Raw genomic sequence first — 23,687 nt, 5'->3', positions numbered from 1 at the left:
TTTATTTTTTTCTCAAAAAGCAAAGGGCTCTGTAGTTCATGCATATATCAGTTACTGCCATCAATACCTCGGGTAGTATAGAAACCCACTATTTCTGTGTCGCGGTCAATTTCTCATGATGGAATTCTCCAGGATGCATTGCGCTTCATCTTTCTTTCTGCTATGCTTAACCCACTATCCTACTGCCTTTTGTCTTTCTATTTTTCCTGCTCTTCTCATGCATGCATCTGTAATCTATTTTTGTCTTGTATGCATCTGATTGCATAGTTGCACCAAAACATCCAAAACATTTTGGACTGTCAGCATACAATATGCAATATCTTGCTCTGCTTATTTGAGTACTTTATCTACTCTTCCTTAACTATGCCACTGATAATTTGTTTATTCTTTATCTTAACATTTTACGTTCACTTTATTGTTAAAGCAAGTTTAGATCTGAACTTTAAAGTAGGGTAGATATTAAGGATGCTAGTTTAGGTACATTTACAGATGGACACCATCTGGACTGAAAATACTGCACAAATCCTGTTCTAATAGGATCTGAACTGTGTCTTGTAGGAGTAAACAGTCTGGTCATTTAGTTTTCACTGCCTAACTTTTATATTATTAGCTACCGTGATTTCAAACAATTGAGTTCACTAATTTAATGCATCATTTTGTATTGCACACCAGTTAAATAGCTGATTGAATTGTGTTGGATTTAAGTTAAAAATAGATAGTAGAACTCATTGTTCAGAGATATACATATATTTTATAAATATTGTGAAACCACTGCAATGCCATAAAAATGAGTCAAGGTTCAGTGGAGAGTGAAGATGTATTTATTTCTAAAATGTATTTCACAAATTCTGCATGGCTACAAGACTTAAGGCACAACCAAAAATAGCTTAAGTGTCTTAAGAACGTAGCAGAAGAGGGTCCCTACTCAAACTGCTGGTGAAAGAAAAAACAAGGTAACATTTAAAGGGTTTTATCCACACAAACATTTTCATAAATACTGCAGTACGATTTGGTTTTCAAAAAAAAAATATATTTTTTAAATCCGTTACCAACATATCACAAGTACAATCTGTGGTCCTCTCCTGACTGATGCAGTTGGTCAAGACATTTAGATGAATAAAATACAAATATGAAAAAACGTAAATATAAATACAGAATCTAAACAAGAAGGTTGAAATTAACAAAATAGCAAAAAAAAAATTAAAATGTAACCGCTTTGTCCTCCAATATTTGGAGTGGACTGTTCCACAAAAACAAGCATGTCTGAACTCTCTACATTCCTCAAGAATGTTTTCAATTTAAAAAGATTAGGATCTAGGATCCTCATTTGTATGTTATTCAGATTAATCTGGTTCCATTTGTCTGAAATGCAGGACTTTATTACAAGCCTGTGCTCTCCCAGTAACAGTTAAAAATGTTACAGTGGATGATAAAAGGTACTATGAACCAACAACCCACATTAGCAAACACTGAATGCCACAAAGAAGCAAGCTGGTAATATTCAGTATAATGCTGGTGACCTGCTCTGATGTGGAGCGTTTACTAGCCGAGTGTTATCTGGTGCCACTGTATAAATAGAATTTTTTTGTAATGCAAATTTGAGAACACATCTTGGCATATCTGCTAACATACAAAGTGGTGGTCTGCCTAAAAATGTCTGAATCTTAACTGAGCAGGTCTGAAAGCAGTCCTTTGCAACCACATTTAAAGTGCGATACGTGAAGCATACACTACAACATCAAACGCATGTCCAGTAGTCCTACAAGAGAAGCTCTGTCATGTCTATTGTTCTAGTATCTTACAGAGAGGATTCAGGTTCTACAACCACACCATTTGGTTCAGTCACATTTTTGGAAGAGTTCTCCAGCTCTATTGAGTCCACCCCTATGCTTTCAGGCTCTTCAACTATTTTACTATCAGACTTTTCCATTGCTTCCTGCTCAACGGCTTGCTTCTTCCCATTTTGACCTCCTCTGCGGTCTTGTTCATTCTTTGGTGCTTTGTTGAGCTCCTCCATCTCTGCGTCGATAATGGCCATCTCCATCTTGGCTGGAGGGTCAGGCTGTTCAGGCTTCCTTTTGATGAAGAGCATGTTACAGATTCCAAGCACAAGGGCCGAGAGGAACACCTCACACCCGGCCAGCAGGAAGACGTACATGTAGTTCTTTGTGACGTCCAGAAGTAGACCTGTGAAATGAAACGAGAACATATGAAATGTCCCACATGGATCAGCCAATTGGTGGTGATGGTCCTGACAGGTCACCAGGGCTAACATATCAATTATGTATGAGCTGCAACTGTTATTGTTGGGACAGCTATAACAGTCCATTTGTTCAGTGTTTGGGGAACTAAATCCAAATAAGAAAGAACCATATGGAATAAAAATAGAAGGCCCTTACAACACAAAACAAAGGTACTTGTAAGATACACAAAGGGCAACCTGCATTCCAATAATATATATTTTTTGTTTGTTTTTGACCATTTGCAAAGACAATGTGGTTTTCTTTGGTGGGTAATCTGCAAGTCTAGAGGACATACTTTGGTCATGTAAATGTTTTATTTGTTTCACTGTGTGTCTTATGACTTCTTTAACAGCAAAGAAACCACAGAACATAAAAACTGCAGTACTGACCTGCACCAGGTGGTCCCAACAACACAGCAAAGGCTTCAACCAACAGCACCAAGCCGATGGCACTGGAAAACTTCTTTGTCCCCACAATGGCCATCAACACTTCGAACTGCAAGGCTCCAACCATGCCATAGGAGATACCGAAGAAGATGCAGAACACCACGAGAGATGGATAGTCTTTGGACATGGAGCCGATAAGATCGGTGGTACCATTGAAGATCATAGCAAAACTTAAGAGGTAAACACATCTTGGCCGAACCCACTTGAGCCCAGCGATGACACCACATGTTGGTCTGGCGAACATATCAACGAACCCTAGTATGGTGAGCAGCAAGGAAGACTTGGTGTCCTCATTGCCCAGTTCCTTGGCATAGCTTACCACAAACACAGGAGGCACAAAAAGACCTAACACCATGATGGCCGCAGCCACCGTGTAAATCAAAAAGCCACAATCTTTAAAAACGGTAAAGTCAAGAAGCTTGGGCTTTGGTTTGGGTTTGGTTTCCTTCTCCTTTTCTTCCACCTCGCTTGTTTTTTTCGGTGCTGTCAAGGGTCTCATGAGGGCACCACATGCACAGCAATTCAGTAGAATGCCTCCAAGGATGAGAAAGCCTCCACGCCAACCATAGTTGTATTGAAGAACCTGACCAAGAGGAGACAAACAGCACAGAGCCACGGGACTTCCAGCTGCAGCTAACCCATTGGCCAAGGGCCTTTTCTCACTGAAATATCTGTTCAGCATGATGAGGGATGGCTGAAAGTTCAGAGCAAGACCCAAACCTGGAGTACATTATATTTGAAAATATAAGTACATTGAAGTTAAGTACAACAGAATTTCATAAGCAATTACAAAACATTACTCACCTGTTATGACTCCTGTGCAAATATAGATGTGGATGATGTTAGTTGCAAATGATGCTAAAATCATGCCCAGCGAGGCAAAAAGTCCCCCGACCATCATCACAGGGCGACACCCAAACCGGTTCACTAGGATGCTGCATATGGGCCCTGCAATAAGCAAACTACTATAAGCATGCAGAATCATAAATTCCAAGACATGACATTTTTTTGTCCTTCCAAAATGTCAAAGTGCTCCACAAACCAACTAGAAACTTCTTGTGGACCTGCATTTTGAAAACCAACTTATCTACAAAAATTCTCATCCATCCCCGCTGACAGTGGACATCTGTACCTGTGCCATAAAGCATTGCAAGAAGTATGGAGGAGATCCAAGCAGTGTCACTGTAGCCCACTCCAAACTCCCGGATAAGTTCTTTGAAAAAGACGCTAACCGCTTTGGGAAAGGCGTAGGAGAAGCCTGTAATAACGAAGCAGCCAAAGAGGACAGCCCAACCCCATCCTCCATCAGGTGCCTTGACCCCACAGTCACCAGTGTCTACAACCGCTCCTCCCATGATGCCTTTTTAGATCTCAGCTGCAAAAAAAGAAAAGAAACAGTCTCATATAATGGTGCTACTGCTTACGTTAACAGGAAAGTTAAAATGCTGATTGGTCACAACAATATAAAAATAAAAAATACTGTTGTTTAAGGATAATTAGTACTAAACAGACGAAATCATGCCTCAAGTAGCTTGTTTATTAAGTATATAAGTATAGTTTATAAGTATAGCAAGATTTATTCCGTTTGACTGGCACACAGTACAACCAAGTAACAACTTTTAAGAAACCGCAGATAGGCAGTTTTTATTTTAGATCACAGTTAATTATGTTTCCCAATCCTGATTCCTGGGAGACTGCCAGCTCTGTATTTTCCATGTCCCTTATTTTATACACCTAATTCAGCTCATGAGCACTCAACTGACGACCTGATGAGTTGAATCATGGCCAATAGATCTGGAAGGAATCCAAAATGTGTAATGTGGGGGTGCTCCAGGACCAGGATTAGCAAACACTTCTGTAACCTACTATGAAATGACTGAACTATTGCGCCCTTTCCAATGTCTCTCAACAGGAAGAGCTTCCAGACAGCTGTTGATGGCTACCCAACTTCCTGAAGACATTTGTCATCTTGATTGTGAGTTTGTTTTTCTCATTTCTACACATTTAGGAAAAAATAAATAAAAACACACCCGCACCACAACTTGATTTGAACAATGTGTAGATAATGTGACAACTAGCACACGCTGCTATAAAAAGCCATGAATGCTCAGCCTTCCTATTTTGACCTTTTTAAAGGGCAAGACCGCTCCATGACTCAAAAACTAAAGAGACTGGTCAATGAATGTCCATACATCCTCATTTAAGACAAGCTAATGGACACCTGGTTCACTGTAGACATTGTTTTAATCAATATGTGGACTCTGAAACTTATTCACCTGGATACAAAAAACAACTATATGGCATACAACAAAAAAACTTTTTTTTAAATGTAAAGCACTTAAACCACTTAACTATTAACACTAAAACAGCACAAGACAACTTAAGCCATCTTTATAGGTATTTTCATAAGAGTGTATTTATATGCCTTACAAAACATTTACATTTTAAGAACTTACTATTAGTTGCATGCAAGGAAAATAGGAAAAGGTCTTGTTCAACATGTTACACAGTAACTGTAGAAGAGCTACATTAGGTTAAGAGAAAGTCATGCAACCAATGCATGTTCAACCTACCTTGCCTAAGGTCTGTTAAAACTGATTATCTCTTACTGTTCGAAACCCCCCACATATAACCTTACCTCATATAGGGGCAAGCAAGGGGTGGGAGCTGAGGGGCACACCTCTACCTACCAGCCGAAGACCCTGATATTTCGCCATGTGATTTTTATACAAAATATGGATTTGGGATTCAAACGATGTGTGTTATGCAGGGTTATGATTCATTTTAGAAAGGCCACTGAATTGTTTCTCTGAAACAGGTCACAGCTAGGATTGGCTGGTTGTTAATTATGGATGCTTATATTGTCATGTCCATACTAATTAGTGAAAACGTCAGTCGCACTGCAATGACAAGAAGATTATGGGTTTATTTATTTATTTTGGATTTTCAAACATCTACTCAATGTTTATCCTATATAAAAATCGGTATGTTTTTTATGATTATAGTTCAGAATGGTATTGGATATAGTGATAAGGTTAAATCTGAGAAGGGAATTAAGGGAATTAAGACAGGATTATATACACATTACACATACCTTCATTATATATACCCCCCTCCCCACATAATACTCTACACAGGTCAGTTATTAATAAACACAGATGATTCACTCATTATTATATATTATATACTTGAGGTGGTAACCACAGAAACAGGCTGATTGCGCATGTTGGTTCATTTCAGGATGCTGCGCACTACGCTGACAACATCACAGATTTGAATACGTCACATAGGTGAACTGTTCAAAATAATCGACTCCCCTTTAAGTAACTGTAAAATTAGTACACTTCATGATTACATTAATTATTATGTAATTCTATGTCCTATAATTTGCATCAAAATCATCTAATGCACCGGCGCTTTGTGGTCTACGTGCTAAACGTGACTTTTATACTCTCTCTCCTCCACCAATAGCGCTGGCACTGCCACAAATATGCCATCCTCAAGTGTAATGCTCTCATATAAACAACTGTAGCACTATAATAGCCACAACAACTCGACGATCACACTGTATCAGTCTAGTATCAAATATGACAACTGTATCGGTACATGAATTATTCACGACATAAAGCCTGCACTTAATTAGAAATGTTTCTATTCTGTAACACGGTTTGTATTTTCAACGTTAAATTGACAAAAGAATATTCCTGTCACTTTCCATAATTCAATCTACGCAGCAGCTCACCGGCATTCAGCATCCCTATCCCTACGACGCATGCACGCGTAGCATGCAAAATAATCACCCAATCATGTTGACATATTTAAAGGAATCAGTCCTACCTTAACGATGCTCTACTATTAAGGTTTTGATACCCTGATGATACCCTCCTGGGACAAGGACAAGAACAAGGACAATCACGTCTGCACGGCACACATCTTTTGAAGAGGCATTGAATGAGATCCGCTCAGCTGACTGTGGGTGGTGCTGTGCTGATCTGGCTGTAGCCTGTTCTATGGTCACCGGTGACAAACTTGAACAACACCGACGCGCAGCCAATGAAGCGGCTGTGTCTCTTATGAGGGCACTACGTGCGTTTACACACAGCTCTCTTCTCTCTTGTTCCTATTCAAACCATGTGCTCAGGGGATTCATAAGAACATATATGAAACATATATTTTGTTTCTCATTAGCTTAGCTGGGTGCTGAAAATAATAATAATAATAATATTTTCGCATTTCCCCCCACATCATAGTGACTAAGGTAAAACTGAAGAGTTGCTAAACAGGGCGTTGACACTTCCTTGTAATTCAGTAATTTATCAACAACTCTAAACACGTCTTTAGATAGCCTACAGTGATTGTGGTTGGCTATAGCCAGCTGTTGGTTGTAAAGAGCTCTGAGTAGTGAATGAGTGTAAAACATAAAGGCAGAATGGCAGATATTACAAAAACTGAATAGAAGAACATTTTGTTTCCTCAGTAAGTTTTAACATCCATCTTAATAAGACTAAGAAATTATTTACACGCTGCATTCTTATAAATAAGTGATAGAAAATGAATCATTTATACACCAAGTACAAATACAAGGTAGAGCGTGACAGCAGGCAGGTAGAACCCTGCAGGTAGAACCCACGTGAATCGGGTGTCTTATTTCAGGTGTTCCCGCATTGTTTTCCTCACTTTTGTACAGTTTTGTAAGCCGCAGGGGGAAAAAAATATCACAGGTTTAGACTTTGTGAAAACTTAGTTTCAGCTTGTCTTACACTTCTGGCAGGGAGGTACATATACTTAAACCTGAAAGATGTGCCAGAGTCTGTTGGGTAACACGTCCTTTGTAGAACTTTGCCGGAAACTTTTAGTACTAGTAGCTATAACGTTACGTAACTTACGTAACCAAAAATACAATGCAAAATAACAAATAATTTTCTATTTCTTATTTATGAATCCATATTTACTTCATACTTATTTTCAAACACAGGTCTCGGAAACGTTTTATAACTTTAAGATGCTATAGTGATGCGGGAAATGATAGTAATGCAATAACTAGAGATAAATCAGAAGTTAACTCACAATTTCCGGCTTTCGAAGTAAGCAAATGCCGCTCAGTTGTAACATAAAAAAGAACTCATTCTTCAGGCAAGCCATAGAAACTGATGTTGCTGCAGACGCCCACAGTTACCATAGCAATATGGATAGTTGATGTGACCGAGCTAGAACCAAAGTCAACTCCTGCTATGCCTTAGCTAATTAGCTTAGCTAACCTAAACGTTAAATGCAAACTATTTTAGACCTATTCAGCAACTTCCTTCTGGAGCAGCTGATGTGGACTTTGACTTTTACACAGTTCCGGTCATCTGAACTTGACAAAGACGTAAAGTAAAACAATATTCGCTGTGCAAAGCTAACAATTTACTAGGCTCTACTAATAATACTAGGCTCTTCGTTAATTCTTGGGCTGATATACACGTGAAAGTGAGAAACAATTTTATTTAATGAAATAGTTGTAATTCTGTTGAAATTATTTGAAATAGCTTGTATTTATGAAGTTATAATTCTTTTTTTTTATATGAGCTATCGCTAAAATCTTTGCCCAGCCTCTATGACAGTTCAGTAATAAAAGGACACTTTTATTACACTTTTGGGGTTTTTTTATCGGATCACGAAGGATATAACTTAAAATACACGCCATTATCAGATGCCTTTTTAACCAATTTATGGCTTTATATGATGTGTAGGGTTTCATTTAGCATGTTTAATTATAAACTTGTTCTGATGAGCACTTTGTAATCACTTCTTGTGTCTACAGATTGTCTTAACAGGTAACAAATGTTTCAGTGTCCTGTTGTGATCTGCTTTGTAAACATGCAGGAAGCTGTGGAGCTAGAGCCCAATTGTCTTGTAAAGAATGGAAAGAACTTCAGGCTTTACAGAATCGACAATGAGACCGCTCTAAATGAAGCCACATCAGAGCTGTCCACCCAGAGGGAGCATTTCCTATGCTTGCGAGATTACTTCAAGTATAATCTACATGTGTTGGAGGAGGGGGACAAAGACTTCAGCATGCCCTGGAGGAGCAGATAGAAGGAGGACATAGAAGTGCCATATCAGAGGAGGGGAGTCGAGCGTAGAGTCAAATTTGAAAAAATCCAGTTATGGCTTTGTTTCTCAGGATCATCTGTGTTTGGTCATCCACACTGATTTAAACTAGCTTTTTGTGGAATTTTGATGACATTTGTTCTGGCTTTTTAGCATGATGGAAAATGAGATGCAGAAACTCAGGGAGGAGAATGAAACATTGAAACGGGATCTCCAGCGGTGAATTCGAGAGTCCTAGGGTGAGCTAGCATTGCAGAAACAGGTATGGTGCAACCCGCAAGATTTATAGGACACAAATGTTGTGTTCAAAAACACAGGAGGTCGTATGTTTAAATAAGTTGGACTATATTTAACTAGATATGTTACAATGCCTGCGGCACAGGACATTTCAAAACACTGCAAGATGTACTGTAATGGCTAAAGACGTCTGTCTGCACATAGGTGGCTGTAACACACTTCACTTCACAGCCACAGAATAAAAAAAATACATTGACTTGATTAAATGACTAGACATCTATTATAGCCCATTCCTAAATTTAAGTTACAAAATCTAAGGCTGTAATATCTTATTTGTCTTGGATATGTTCAGTTATGATGCTGTTTCTAGTCTAAAAATGAGTCCACAAAGTGGATGTCCTGGGATTAATGCCAGGACATTGTGTGTTATTTAAAGTAAAACCACTGACCTAAAGGGATTCCAGCTGGCAGGAGTTCTTAGTCATTGAGCTATGTCAAATAATCGCTAAAACAATCCTCACCTCACTCAGTCTGTAAAGTAAAATGATAAGGCTGTGAAGGATCACCGATAATGTAGGTGAACGAAAGCTATTTAAGGTGTAGGTCATTTCAAAAATAGATTATTGCTCAGTCTTCGGTGTTGTTGTCGCTTGACTTTTGACATTTGAGTGTTGTTTAAGCACAGGCATACAAGTGTTATGTAAATCTCTTTTTGTCTGCATTAGTTTAAATCATATCAATTAAATACGGTGAATCTTATAAATTGCAAACATGAAATGATGGCAGATTTTGACAGTGACATGAGAAAGCGGGATGGAATAAACAGTGTGATTCTTCTCTCACATGAACTCAAAGTAAGACCAATACCACATCAAACCTATTCTAAACTTTAAATTGGAAGTCTGGCCCATTTAGACCAGTGGTTGTCAGCTTTGCCTCCTGGTTACGAACCATTGCTTTAGACACTACATGACCGAAAGTACTGTATGTTGATAAATTGAAGTGTCGACATGAATGAAGTATTGGAATGCTGACCAGGACCTAGGCCCCATTACCTAAATGTCAGTGCCTGAACTCATCAGAAAGCACATTCCCACAGCCAAGTTCCAACCTAGTTTGGAAAGCCTTTCTAGAGCAGTAGAAGCTGTTAGAGAGCACATATAGATGTAATGTTCTGGTATACGTTTGGCAGTATTATAACTCTGGTATGAGTGATCTTCTGCATGGATAATTTTTTCGTTTATTAATAATTTTAAATCGTCCAGAAAAAAGGTATTGAGCTAAGAGCTGGAGGTCCACGCCAAAGCTTACAGTCAGGCCACTGAAGCCCTGCAGGCCTCTGAAGAACTACAGCAGGCTCAAAAAAAGATCCAGTGCAGAGATTGGTGACTTAACATCACTGCAATGGAAGACTCCAGATAAACTGGTAAATTGTGTGCTAAAAAGCATTTATTTTTGAATTTTGGAAGAAGATCATGATTACTGTTCTACAGGATAAAAGAGTTTGAAGACAAACTTAAACAAATGGAGAACAATTATAAAACAAAGAGCAAGAAGCCTACAGCAGGAATTAAGTAATACCCCTGTTAAATCCAGTTTGTTACACATAAAGATACAGTACATGAAAATGGCATGAATATTTTTAGATCCTAATGACGAATGAAAAACAGTTGAGGTCATGAACCTCTCTTTTTAATATGCATAGCTCAGATTACTCGTAGGTCAGCATGTCTTGCTGGTCTTGCTTTGGATGTTTTGAAAATTGATATATGCAGACATGCAGAGCTGGGGAGAAAGAGGATGCGTTGGTTCTCATGAGAGAGGCTTATGCCAGGGAACTCCAAGAGATTTCAGAATTGCAAGCCCAACTGGACATGATGATTCTGGAACAGGAGAGGCGAGAAAAGAGCTATATGGATGACCTTCATCACTGAGGCCTGCAGATACAAGAGTAAGAACACAATATCGAAATTAATATTCACAGAAAAGTTCTATGGTTAATTTTTACTTTCCAAGAAATACTTCTGCTGTTTGGAGAACATATTCTTAGCTAACAGATTTACATTTTTCATGAAATTTGAAATGGTCCGTTTGTGTATATGGAAGGGAGATGCATTATGAGACTCCTGCTGATGACTAAATTAGTGTTCCTCATTGAGAGGAAATGTGTCGGTGTCTCTGACCATGCCTTTCTGAGTGCTCCTAAGTTTTCTGTGCTTATAATTTAACAATCATAATTTGTATATATGAGATGCACAGATTAAGACAGACGACATGGCTGCTGTAAGACTTATCTCTACTCAGTCGAGAGCCTTAACTTGTGTTTGTTACCACAACTGTATCCAGATCCGCTTTAGATTTGATTCTCTTATTTGATACTGAAAACAACTGGATCTGGCTGGGATACTTACATCACACAGATCTTCAAAGAAAATGTTGCCATGGATACAGAGCTGCATTCTGCAGGGGAGAGAGAGAAGCCAAAGTGAGAGCAGGGCTGGAAAGGTGTAAAGAGGATATAGGAAGGTGAGGGGGGTCACAGGAAAATAATAATTGCATACCTTTTACACAACATTTAAATTGTTTAACTGCATTGTACTGTGGAAGCACCAGTATACAAATTCTGGTGGATACATTCATTTATTTATTTATTTCTTTGTTTGACCAATAAATGTCCATATTAGCCAATGAATGTCTGATATCAAATCCTGTACTACTCTGTTCAAAATAAATGAATGAATACTTAAACACATTGTAATTATAATGTACACTATAAAATGTATATCAATATAAAAATCTAAGATTACTTTTAACAGTGTTAATTAATCAGTGTTTTTAAAGATAAACTTTATTTATGAAAGTGCTGTAGATTGAATCGCTATTTGCTATTTATTCCATCCTAATTATACAATACTGGTTTATTTGTACATGCAAATTAGATTGTTTTACATTTACATTTATGCATTTAGCAGACGCTTTTATCCAAAGCGACTTACAGTGCATTCAGGCTAACAGTTTTACCTAACATGTGTTCCCTGGGAATTGAACCAACAAGCTTGCACTGCTAATGCAATGCTCTTCCACTTGAGCCACAGGAACACAGTTTATAAATAAAAAAAAAAAATCATTAATTTCAACAAATGTATTGTTGTCAGTTTAGGTGCTGCATCCATTGCATTCAGCATGTTTATTCACTGACACATCCCCAATTAGGATCCTCTGGGCTCAAAGAACGTTCTTAGTTTCCCACCCATAATTGTGACTTTGTAATGGCTTTCGTGTGTGTTCAGCTCATAAAGATGATCTTTCCAACATCATTTGACCACAGAATATGTCCTGTAGCTAATAAATTAAATAATTAATAATAAAATAATTTCATGAAGAAAGAAAATTAAAATGTAACCTTTAGTTTATATTTAGCAAACATTTATTTTATGAACTATATTTGTGGCCTGTATTTTCTAATCAGTTAGTGTTTCCCACAAGCTTCTGCACTTGATCTTATTCATAAGGTTGTCCTGTAGAAGGACGTAATGATTTATATTTTGGTATGTGCCCTAAGATTACTGCTGAGCTGAGAGAGAAGAAGCGAGAGTTACAGGACACAGAGCGAGATCAGGCATTACGTGGAACCAAACCGGCACTAACAGGAATTCAGGTTAGACCACACACAGCTTTCTCTGTTACACCATTCAGACTGAAATGTAATACTGTGAAGGAACCTGTTACCATTTAGAATGTACTTTAGTAAAACAGACACAAGTGGTATGATGACAGCTAATGATCTGGTGGGTGTCTCGTCCAGCAGTTCTCTGGCCATGCCAAACTCATGAATAGTAGGAGATGCCAAACTGTCTGAATAGTAGGAGTCACACAGCAAATGAAGTGAATCATCTGACCCTAACTTGCTCTTTATGGATTGTCAGTCTAGTTGCTTACAAAATGAATCTTTAATTAGGCCTACTATTTATATAAAACAGCAGACATGGTCAACATCCACATCATTTATTTCATCGAAGACCTGCTCTTCCATTCATTAATTAGAATTATAGATGAACTCCACTTGGTGCAATGCTATTACAGCTATTCTGAAGATATATGTCACATTACGCTGTTTATATTGGCCTTGCCAGCTGTTTGGTATGTAATTTAGAATGAAACATTTACGAGACTTTAAACAGCACATCAGCAGAAGATGCTTGGCCGCTCATAGAATGAACATTATGTCCAAGGAAAGGTTCCATCCACTGATCTATAATAGAGAATATATATAGATCAGTGGTTCCATTCCATAACACCAGGTATCCATATATTATGCACAATATAAATTAGCTTATATATCAGCACTTTAAATTGCCAGCCGGCATTTTTTTTCCGGCAACAAGAGTCTGACCATAAAGTAATACCTATCTTAATAGCAAACATATTATTATGTTTGTGGTGTGTGATCTGTCCTGTAATAGCTTGTTGACTAATTCAGATCTTTAAAAGTGTGTCAGAATGCCACAATCTCTTGCCTCCATCTAGTGGTTGCTAATTGGCTTATACAATAATTTATTGTTAGATTTCTTTCTTACATAACAAAAAACTGTGTGAACTTCATCTGCAGGTATCTGCAGTAGTTTCCCATCAGAAGAAATCAAGAGACTCTAGCAGCAAAACAGTGCTCTAAGAGCAGTGGTGGCTCAAATGAGGAAAAAGATGGAGAACCTGAGCCAGCAGATGTCTATAGCTAAGAGTCAGACCATAAATCCAGAGCCCAGCACTGCAGGTACAAGAGAGTCTTAAAAGAAACTTAAATGTATATTTTATTACTTTTTTCTGAGATATTTTCAACACTTTCAGAAATTTCTGCATTTATCCCCCTACTTGTTTTTAAAAAGAATATTCTGGGTAATATAACTGTCTTCTTCTTTGTAAAAGCCATAGGTGATTCAAAATTAAAACTTGTTGTGTAATACTGTGGATTGGTGATATTGATTTAAAAAACGTAGGTTTTTGTGCCTCACTCTGATTTTGGTAGGAGCACAGTGTTCTAAAGAAGAGTGTCTGCAGGTGGGCTGCGAGTGGAGAAAGTAGCCTTTATCGCTGCTCTAAAGAAACAGGAAGTGAGGCTGGCTCATTGGGAGTCTTCTGTGGAACAGCTTAGCCAGCAGGTAATGATTTTAGTCCCTGTCCCAGGCATCTAATAATTAAAAGGTATAATATTATGTAATTCTTGTTTAGATGGAAAATATTAACAGCTAAAAAAATTTAAATAGCTAACACACACACACACACCAGTTAGCGCAGAGCAAGTTTACATGATGTGCAATCCCTGATGCTTTTTTTCTAATAAGTATGCTCTTCTGGCATTTCATGATGAGTTAGAGGGAAAGTTGAATACATACCAGTGTCACTCAAAATACATGGAGAATGGGAGTTTACGACTGGAGCTGGAAAATCACAAGAGGGCAGCAGCAGCTGAAGAAGCAAGGCTTAAGCAAAGAGCTGGAGTTGAATGAAGTGAGATGAGAGGATAAAGAGTAACAAAAAAGCAGTTTGCTCCACAACCTGGAGAGTGTGGCACTTGGCAACCAGGCAAGTTTTAAATATAAAGAATTTTACTAAATGCAAATAAAGGCATGATCTTTCTGCCTTAAAGAGACATAGATTAATATAATTTCATGTCTTTATTTAACTACAGTATATATGTGGCTAGGTTTCAGCACTGAAGGTTGACCTCGCAAGCAGGAGAGAGCCCCTTGTACATAATCAGGAATACAAACAAATCAGGTATCTAATAATACTTATGAGCAAATCTAGTAATGTGTATTATATGTCATTACTGTGCCACTTACATATTACTGACATCAATTGTCTCTTATCAGAAGTATGTTTTAGAATGCATATCCGGAGGAAACTTGTCCCTAGACAGCAGCTGTGGTTGCTGCAGAGCTCAGCCAGATGAGGCGCTCTGGGTCATGTTGCTACGCTTCAGTAAAAGCTCAAACAGGCTTCACTATTGATCACCAGCCTCAGTCAGGACAAATGGCAACTCATTGAAATGGGCAACAGGCTCCGGGCACAGTTGATAGAAGCAGGACTAGAGGGTTAGTCTTGCTTTTTAAGCATTACAATTGGTTTCAGTTGTATTTTCATCAAGAAGGAACTGGAAATGTTCAATTTCCAAATGTTTTAAATTATATAAGGAATGTTCTCTGGCTCAAGAGGGATATAAGGAAATCTATTCTTTTACTTGGTGAAAAGGGCACATGGGGTTAACAACCATAATTCACCACTCATTTTTATGCCATTGCCCCATCACAATAGACTGATCCATGTTTTTACCAAGGGATTAAAGAAGCCTTGCTTTGATTCTCAACAGAGAGCCCTAAGCTTATTTGTCCTGGAAATTCTCCATGCTTTGTGTGTTTTGTCTTGTTTCAAATTGGTTATACAACTCATTGAGAAGTCATTCACTGGCAAATCATTGCTGAATATCAACACTTCCAAATATTTCCTCAGTTTGTTATATCCTGTTCAATTACAGACAAATGGAATTTAAGTTATGGAAATATGAACATAAGGGATGCAAACAATCACCTTTATGTGAAATTGACCTGTTTTTCTCTCCAAAATGTGCCATCTAAAGCTTTTAAATAAGGTGTAAATAAATCAAAATTATTCAAGTATGTTTTACCAGAATTTCAATGTGTTTATTGTTGTTTCTTTGTAATTGTTTGTTGACTTTACTAGCAAAATGTAGTTTTTCTTAGTGCCACAGCACTCAAAAGTCATTCTCAAACCAACTGACCTAGTGCACAGTCTGGGGGGGAAAAAGACCCCTCTCAATCTGAGCATGGGGCGCAATCAGAGAGCCGCTTATTTACCCTGGAACATTTATAGTACAAGCTATCCACTCAGGTGACTCCTGCATGAGAGAGACTTTGTTCAGACAAAGCATGCTCTCTGTATTGATACTGAGAATACATTTCATCATACTAATCCGTTTGGCCCCTGTATATGTACTGATGTGATATTTCAGACATCGCGTTTATGCAATGCTATTCTTTGTCAAGGCCACTGGAGCATGGCAAAGGTCAGCGATCACTCCCTTGTCAGGTTCATTATGGTCCCGCTAGCATGAAATTTCAATACATTAATTTTGATTCTCATTCTTAGAGCTACAAGATGCACAAAGAGATCAGAATAATAAAGATGACAATTCTAGTCTGTCCCCAGTTCTCTGAGAGTGAGAGTTCAGACAAACACAGAACCGTAAACCCATGGGAGCCTCCAATCAGAATTTTCACTTTATTTATGATTAAACAAATGCAGCCTTGGTGCATAAGATCTTACTGATCCCACATTTTGAACATTGGTTATAAACAGTGTGAGTCTTTTGTTTCATTGTTTAAGTTCCATCCTCAAGTGTGTGGGCAGTAAAGAAAACTCTCCTCTGCAGAACCAATCTGAAGCTCCAGTACGACTAGCCGGGTCATCCCACTGTCTGTTGTCATCTGAAGGCACTGATGATTCCCTACAGAACGTGTGGTAGATGCTGGATCGAGGTTCAAGTTCCTCTGTGTTTTCTTCAAGTTACAGTTAAGACAAAGGTGAGCAGAAAAGTCATAAATGAGTCCCTTCAGTCTTTAGAGCATTTATATTTAATCACAGAAGTGTTGTAATGCGTCTCCTATACAGCCAGACTTAAGACATTTAACTGCAAGAATATACTAAATCAGTAAGCTTAAAAGATGATCAAGCAACTTCCTTCGTAGTTCTCTCAATACTAAACTTCATATCATTTATAGACAGAAATGCAAAATATGAAATTTCGTAACTTGATTTGTCAAGACAAAGGATCAGATTTGATCAGAATTGCTTTGTATATTGGGGGAATCACGACAGAGATGCAAGATTGGACTCAAGGCCAAATTAAATGTATCTATCTTCATAATGCTGATTGGACCATAGAGCCATTTAATTTTTTTAGGCCAAATTTTATTCTTGTATCTTCAATAGACATTATATTATACTGGCATGAAATAAAGATCCATTCTGACAGGTTGATTTTGAATGAGAATAGTCTATGTAGGCAAATTTTGTAATATTTGTAGTTCTCTTTGGACTTTGTATTTCTTACAATAACTTTCATGATGGTACATCTGTTTCATCAGACAGGTGATGAAGCCATTTAGAGGAGTGGCAAAATGTCTTCAATAAATTAAAAACTAAGTCCACTTGACTAAAAATTGCATCATTTGAAAACATTGGCATTGAAACAGGTCCTTGAAATGTCAACTCTGCGATAATGCAACCGAAGGTTCAGTGTCAGTGTTTATTCATAGTACATCATTTAGTCCAAATATCAAATTATGTTTACTTAGAGAGCATTTCAGCATCAGTCACATGCACAGGTAAAGAGTTTTGATTAAAGATTAAAGATGCTAATATCTGATTGCAAGTGCCGTTGACCTCTATTTGGGTCAATGACAAATAGGACATTTAATTTTAAACACACACATTTAAAACACAAATTCTTAGGAATGTGATCTTTGTATTGGTCTTTTCTTGATTGATTTACACGCTCCATTAATCATTAAATGTACTAAAAATGTTTTCAAACCTGCCTTGCCTTTTCCTAAAAGGGTACACCACTTTTTATTACTTTAAGCACCACCAAAAACAGAACATTTATTATTTTCAATTAAAAGTAATTTATTATACAAAGGTGTATTTAAGTCATATACAGTGTTTTACATTTATATATAGTCATTTAGCAGGCACTTTTATCCAAAGCGACTTACGAGTGAGGACAATGGAAGCGATCAAAAACAACAAAAGAGCAATGATATATAAGTGCTATAACAAGTCTCAGTTAGCATAAACAGTATATGTAGCAAGGGTTTATAAATAATATAATATATAAAAAGAAAACAGATAGAATAGAAAAAGAAAAGAGCAAGCTAGTGTTAGAGGTTTTTTATAATTGTATAATAATTTAAAAGAAAAATAGAATACAAAAACATTAGAAAGGTAGTTAGAATTTTTTATTTAGTTTATATATATAGATAATTTTCGGATGGCACAATCAAGCGACGTCCACTTGCAGAACTCAAGCTCCTAAAATAACTTAATCGATCCAGACAAAGTGATCTAATTTCTCATTTACATTCTTATAGGTGCTTTTTTCAAGATCACAATAAAGATGCCTTTAGGGACTGTGTGATACTGTACTGACATGAAGCCACCACATTACATGGGATTTACAATTTTAAAACGAGGATATATACCCTCATCATTTTGTGCTCTCAGGAAGAGTGGCTACAGCAAACGGAGGACACACAGATATTAATCAGCTTCTTGCTCCACTGGTCAGTGTGGAGGGTATGAAAGCATCACTCTGGGAAAAGAAGAAACAAAGTCATAATACATTTGCACCTGCTAAAAAAAAGACACATCCTGCTGGAAATAAGAGACATTTTTTTAATTACAACAACAAAAATTTTAAAGAACTGTCTAATTTGAAGTGACACATTTTTATTTGTTCCCTTTGCATCATGCAAGATTTTTTATATATATATATCTGTACCTTTTGTAAATGTTCTAATAAATTATTGCATAATTTGACCAATAGACATGTGAGCCTTTTATAATAATAAGCAGCACCTATGATAATAGCTGCTCTGGTTTACAGATAATGTAGTTTCAATTTCTCAGTAAACATTTAAAAAGGCACACGAACATTTGGTTCGATTTTCCCTTTACAGAATTCATACAGAATATGCGTGAAATTTATATTTTTATAATGGGATTGATAAAATTACATTTCACATTCTGTGTTGAGTCTCTTGTAAATTGAACTGCAGTAACCCAGCGCTGTCCAGCCCCTCCCTCATGATGACATCACAGCCTCAGCAGGTGTAGGATTCCACTCCTCCCACAACATTGTCCTGACATCACCCTATCTCCTAGCAACACCCTTGCATTCATCGTGATTGGGTGGTTCTACACACCTCCGCTCACTGATTGGTGAATTCCTTTCCACTGGAAACCGTCAAAATTTCATCCCCTGTGTCTCTCACGTGTTTCCAGAGCTCCACAGCGCCGCCTATAGACACCTGCTACAACACAATCTGTGTGCTGCATTCATGTGCTGCTACTACATCTAACCAACAGTTACATCAATACAATATGTATTAAACGAACATAATTTTAAACAGTGTACTCAGTATTTTTCCACCCCGGATTTATAGAGTGCATATATGTCTGCTCAATTTTAGATTGGATCCTATAGCATAAAAAAGCCAAATGGCGTATTAATGTGCCACTTTTGTGTTATCCAGCAAAAAAAGCACACTGATTTTCTCTGCTTATTTAAATTTGTATTTAGGAAATTGTATAAATATTTAAAAAGACTAGAATTAAAGCTAAATATATCCAGTAATTGTAATACATGATGCCTTCCCTTATGTTTAAACAAGTATTCATACAGTAAACAGGTAATGAACAATTATGACAGATAAAATATCGATGCTGAGATTTAATAGAAATCCAGTGTTGCGTGCTAAATTGACCCAATTTCACATTGTTTGCAAACCGCAGACACACGACCCGGGTCAACTTGAACTTGAACTTGCTCACCCATACCCGTAAAAGCAGAAATGTTAGCTGTTGTACATGTGATCATACCGGTATGAACTCTAGTAACCCGGTCTTAATAGAAGTTTTTTTCTTTCTCTCTCTGCGGCGGTAGAAAATCAGCCCATCACTGGCTGCGTCTACAGCCCAGCCTCCTCTCTCATTGGACTGCACTTCACAGCCAAACTGTCAGCCCATGTGGCGTGGCCATCGAGGATGTCAGACATTTAAATGAAATAGACACAGGGACTCAGAAGAGCGAGAGTAATTTCTAGGGCTTGGCCAAAGGGGGGGGGATCACGAAACCCTTCAGTCTGCACCGGGAGCCGACAAAGAATTAACGTTAGAGGAATAAAGAAGTCGACTCTATCCCAAAGGATCTGCGTGTAACACCGCGTTAAACTGCACCCACATCCAGGTAAGCGTACATCTTATTAATCGTGCCAGATCTGGATCTGTAGTTTAAAAAGATGTAGACTGGCGTAGTAAAGGTGAAATTTCAGGCATAACAAACAACAACGAGAATTTTTTTTGTAACAAGCAGGGAAGAGAAATAATAACACAAACGAAACGAATTGTTCTTGTGAGTCGTGTCTTTTCAGTGAATCACGAAACAGCCTCAGCTTCGACTTTGCATACAGTATTTTATTTTAACCCAAGATAAGTAAATTAATTTAGTTTGTAATGCGGTGCACGGGATAAAGATGTTGGGTAATTACGTCATGACGTAAGATAATTGCAGAATCACTTTTGTGGACCTGTTCAAAAGAACCGATTCGCAAAATGAGTCCCAAATTTTCCCATCACTAATTTCAACCATAGACTGTAGATTTCAACCATAGACTGTAAAAAAAATATTCAACCGAAGAATTCCTCCTCACTTCTGAATAAAGGTAACCAGCACTCTTGACCTAATGTGAGTAAACGTTTAGTTGGCGGAATGGCGGCTGCAATGGCAGCATGGGATGACAGCATCTCACGCTATTTCTGTGTGATTACACTACGAGGCATTTTTGCCTAAGAGAAATAGCATTATGCTTTGAATCTTTCTGTTTATACACAGAAAAGGTAGCGAATGGATATTAAACCTAACAATAATGTAATACGCTGAGATGTGGAAAAGTATCATGGCGAATTGTGGAGTCACTGTGGAATTTGTCACTCTGTGAAACCTCCTTGAGCAAATTGGAGATGCTTTTAGGGCAGTTTTTGTTAGCCTATCCATATGAATATCATGTAGTCTAGTTTCTATTACAGTGTACATCATCATTGACTTGTCAGGGTTTCAGCCTAGTCATTTATTATTTATATATATATATATATATATATATATATATATATATATATATATATGTATATATATGTATATATGTATATATATATATGTATATATATATATATGTGTGTATATAATTTTCTATTTTTTTATTTATTCTTTTCTTTCGTTAACTGTATACATTAAAGTATATATTCAGTTTACTGTATTGTGTTCATATAAGGGCTCCCACAAATTAACTATCTTCTCTCTTATTTAATAAAACTCAGAATGCAGAAATAATATTAATTAATCTATCAAATCATTTTTGCAATTCATTGTACTTATTTATGGTCTAAGCAGCAAGAGTGTGGCTGATGTTTTAAGGACTTTACGACTGTAATACTGTCGTCAGCTAGTGACAGCACTGCACCATGGGAGCTTGTTAATCGGAGCGGTCCGCTACATCACTAGCACAACTGCTGCTTCGGATCTGGGTCAGGTAGATTACAGTCCATTTGGAAATCCGTTTATTTTCTCAATCTGCTTCAGCCAAGCATGATGTTGTTGTTGTATTTGTAGTTAAATGTCAAGCAATCAGAATAGTAATTTGCTCCTAGTACTACTGTAATCCCAACCAGGATGGTGTAGCCTGGTTCACTACAATCTATATAGCTGTTGTGGTGCTAGTAGTTCTGTCTACTGTATAGCTGCTTCATTATGTTGTGTTCAGATCATTGATTGCTTTTTGACATGTCTATATTGTACTGTTGCATTTAATGGTACTTTAGGTGACTTGCACACATGCACGTTCACAGACAAGCTGATGCATATGAGCACCGGCCCAGCAAAGACTCCTTCCGGTTGTCACTATGGCAAAGAGGGCCTAATTCCTCCGCTCAGACTTAGCTGTCCACTTTTGCTAAGTGTTCCTTTTCCTCTCAATGGCTTTTCACACTGTCAGGTTATTTCAAAGGACTTTGACATCACTTCCTACTGATCATAAAATACTGAGTAAAAATGTGTTTTCTTTACCAAGAATGTGGCATGAAAACCATAATTTTCTGTTTCAAACGGTCACATAGCATCTTTAGATCATTAAACATTTAAATCCAGGTTTTAAAAATTATTTAAAATCAAATAAATAAAAAAATCCCAAAATGCAATAAATCCATGATACTTTTTTTTCCCCTAAAAATGCAATAATTCCATTGAATCACTATGAATGTTATTTTTCATTTTGAAACTGATGAAAATACACAACATAGTAAGTTGATCCACATATGACAGCCTCTGAACTTGCTCAATACTAATCTTATATACAGGCATTGGACTAAAAATACATTAATCAGTCATCGCTTCCAAAATAAATTCAGCGGGTCATCTTTTTAATGCTATAAATTAATTACAGCAATAATATTTACATTTATGCATTTGGCAGACGCTTTTATCCAAAGCGACTTGCAGTGCATTCAGGCTACTCATTTTAATTTTTTTTTTATCAGTATGTGTGTTCCCTGGGAATTGAACCAATGACCTTTTGCGCTGCTAACGCAATGCTCTACCACTGAGCCAAAGGAACAGTAAAATTAAAATTTCCTCATGAACATCACATTAGACCACAGAAATTCCAAAATGACATTTCCCTAACATTAAACTTCCAAAAGTGCATTCATCTTTGCCATGTTACATTCATTTGGTAGATTAGCGTTATGTGCTGTTTTAACAATATTGGCATTAATAAAAACACTAACACTGACAAGCTATACAATATCTTATTCATAATCGAATGCGATTCATCTAATTAACGCGATATAGCGTAGCTTGTCACTGATCTACGGCTCTGTGTATTCAAAGCGTCGCCATTAATGTGTTGCGAGTGGTTGAGCGGATATATCGCTTTCTGCCGAAAAGGGAGATTGGCATTTGTCGTGGTTTGGAAAAAGGGCGAGAAAACATGACCTAATAACTCTGGGAATATCACATTTTGGGTAAAATTTAAAAATTACTTCTCAATAACGATCAGATAGAATACAGACAGAAACTCTTTATAAATCTTCATTTACATATGTAAGTAAACCATACAATATACATTATATTTATGTAATAGCTTTGATTGAGAAACAAAAATTAAAATGAAAGGGGTCATGTGATGTTGCTAAAAAATAACATTATTTTGTGTAATGAAATGTTTATGTGGTTCAAAAAACACATTATTTTCCACATACTGCATAATTTTCCACCTTTTCTGCCTTTCTGAAACACATCAATTTTAACAAAGCTCATCGTTCTGAAAAGCAAGGTGTATGCTGATTGGCCAGCTATCCAGTGCATTGTGATTGGCCGAATACCTCAAGGGTGACAGAAATGTAACGCCTCCTACCATACTGTGATGTGTGTCCTGGCCCGACGTGATAAAAATGATAAACCCAATTATAGACGTGGGGGTGTGTTTAAACTATGCATCTTTACTTTTATAAAGAATATCTCTTTGGGTATGAGACTTTAGTCTTTGCAACTTTAGGTATCTTATCTATTCACAAACAGCTTGTTACACTCCAAAGAGAAAGGAATACTTGAAATTGCATCATATGACCCCTTTAAATGTATTATTCTTTGAAAATCCTGCTTCTGTTGTGAGTGTGCAAGGAACAGTGAAAGCCTGTTTTTTGTTTTACGTACTACTTTCTACCATATTTTTCACATAAATTACAAAAAAATGCATTACGACTTCTGAACTGAATCTCTGCATAGTAATATTTTTAGACTTTTTCATCTGTATATTAT

The 23,687-nt window shown here is 37.2% G+C and overlaps 1 protein-coding gene and 2 long non-coding RNA genes across 6 annotated transcripts; 2 read left to right on the top strand and 1 right to left on the bottom strand.

Moving 5' to 3' along the window:
- Window positions 1-801: 801 nt before the first annotated feature.
- On the bottom strand, window positions 802-7,894 carry LOC113064171 (monocarboxylate transporter 4-like). Of its 3 annotated transcripts, none has more exons than XM_026234788.1 (5): window positions 7,757-7,894; window positions 3,822-4,064; window positions 3,494-3,637; window positions 2,633-3,409; window positions 1,799-2,187 (listed from the first exon to the last, which is right to left on the bottom strand). In XM_026234788.1, exons 2-5 carry the CDS (start codon window positions 4,042-4,044, stop codon window positions 1,799-1,801), a joined length of 1,533 nt encoding a protein of 510 aa, XP_026090573.1. In that variant the 5' UTR covers window positions 4,045-4,064; window positions 7,757-7,894. The 3 variants fall into 3 exon arrangements, with proteins under 3 accessions (XP_026090574.1, XP_026090573.1, XP_026090571.1); XM_026234786.1 differs by lacking the exon at window positions 7,757-7,894 and adding an exon at window positions 6,527-6,705; XM_026234789.1 differs by lacking the exon at window positions 7,757-7,894 and having other exon boundaries at window positions 802-2,187; window positions 3,822-4,044.
- Window positions 7,895-10,292: 2,398 nt separating this feature from the next.
- Window positions 10,293-14,594, top strand: LOC113064173 (uncharacterized). 2 transcript variants are annotated; one of them, XR_003278782.1, is made up of 7 exons: window positions 10,293-10,445; window positions 10,795-10,970; window positions 11,366-11,545; window positions 12,582-12,677; window positions 13,629-13,790; window positions 14,043-14,175; window positions 14,413-14,594. It is a non-coding gene; the product is annotated as an uncharacterized LOC113064173 (long non-coding RNA). The 2 variants fall into 2 exon arrangements; XR_003278781.1 differs by lacking the exon at window positions 10,293-10,445 and having other exon boundaries at window positions 10,518-10,970.
- Window positions 14,595-14,714: 120 nt separating this feature from the next.
- Window positions 14,715-18,451, top strand: LOC113064174 (uncharacterized). The gene is made up of 4 exons (XR_003278783.1): window positions 14,715-14,794; window positions 14,890-15,111; window positions 16,467-16,617; window positions 18,187-18,451. It is a non-coding gene; the product is annotated as an uncharacterized LOC113064174 (long non-coding RNA).
- Window positions 18,452-23,687: the final 5,236 nt, after the last annotated feature.

Source organism: Carassius auratus, chromosome 46, assembly GCF_003368295.1.
Source record: "Carassius auratus strain Wakin chromosome 46, ASM336829v1, whole genome shotgun sequence".
In the NCBI taxonomy this organism is placed as follows: domain Eukaryota; kingdom Metazoa; phylum Chordata; class Actinopteri; order Cypriniformes; family Cyprinidae; genus Carassius; species Carassius auratus.
Note: the sequence above shows the minus strand (reverse complement) of the source record. Positions and strands in the feature narration are given on the sequence as shown.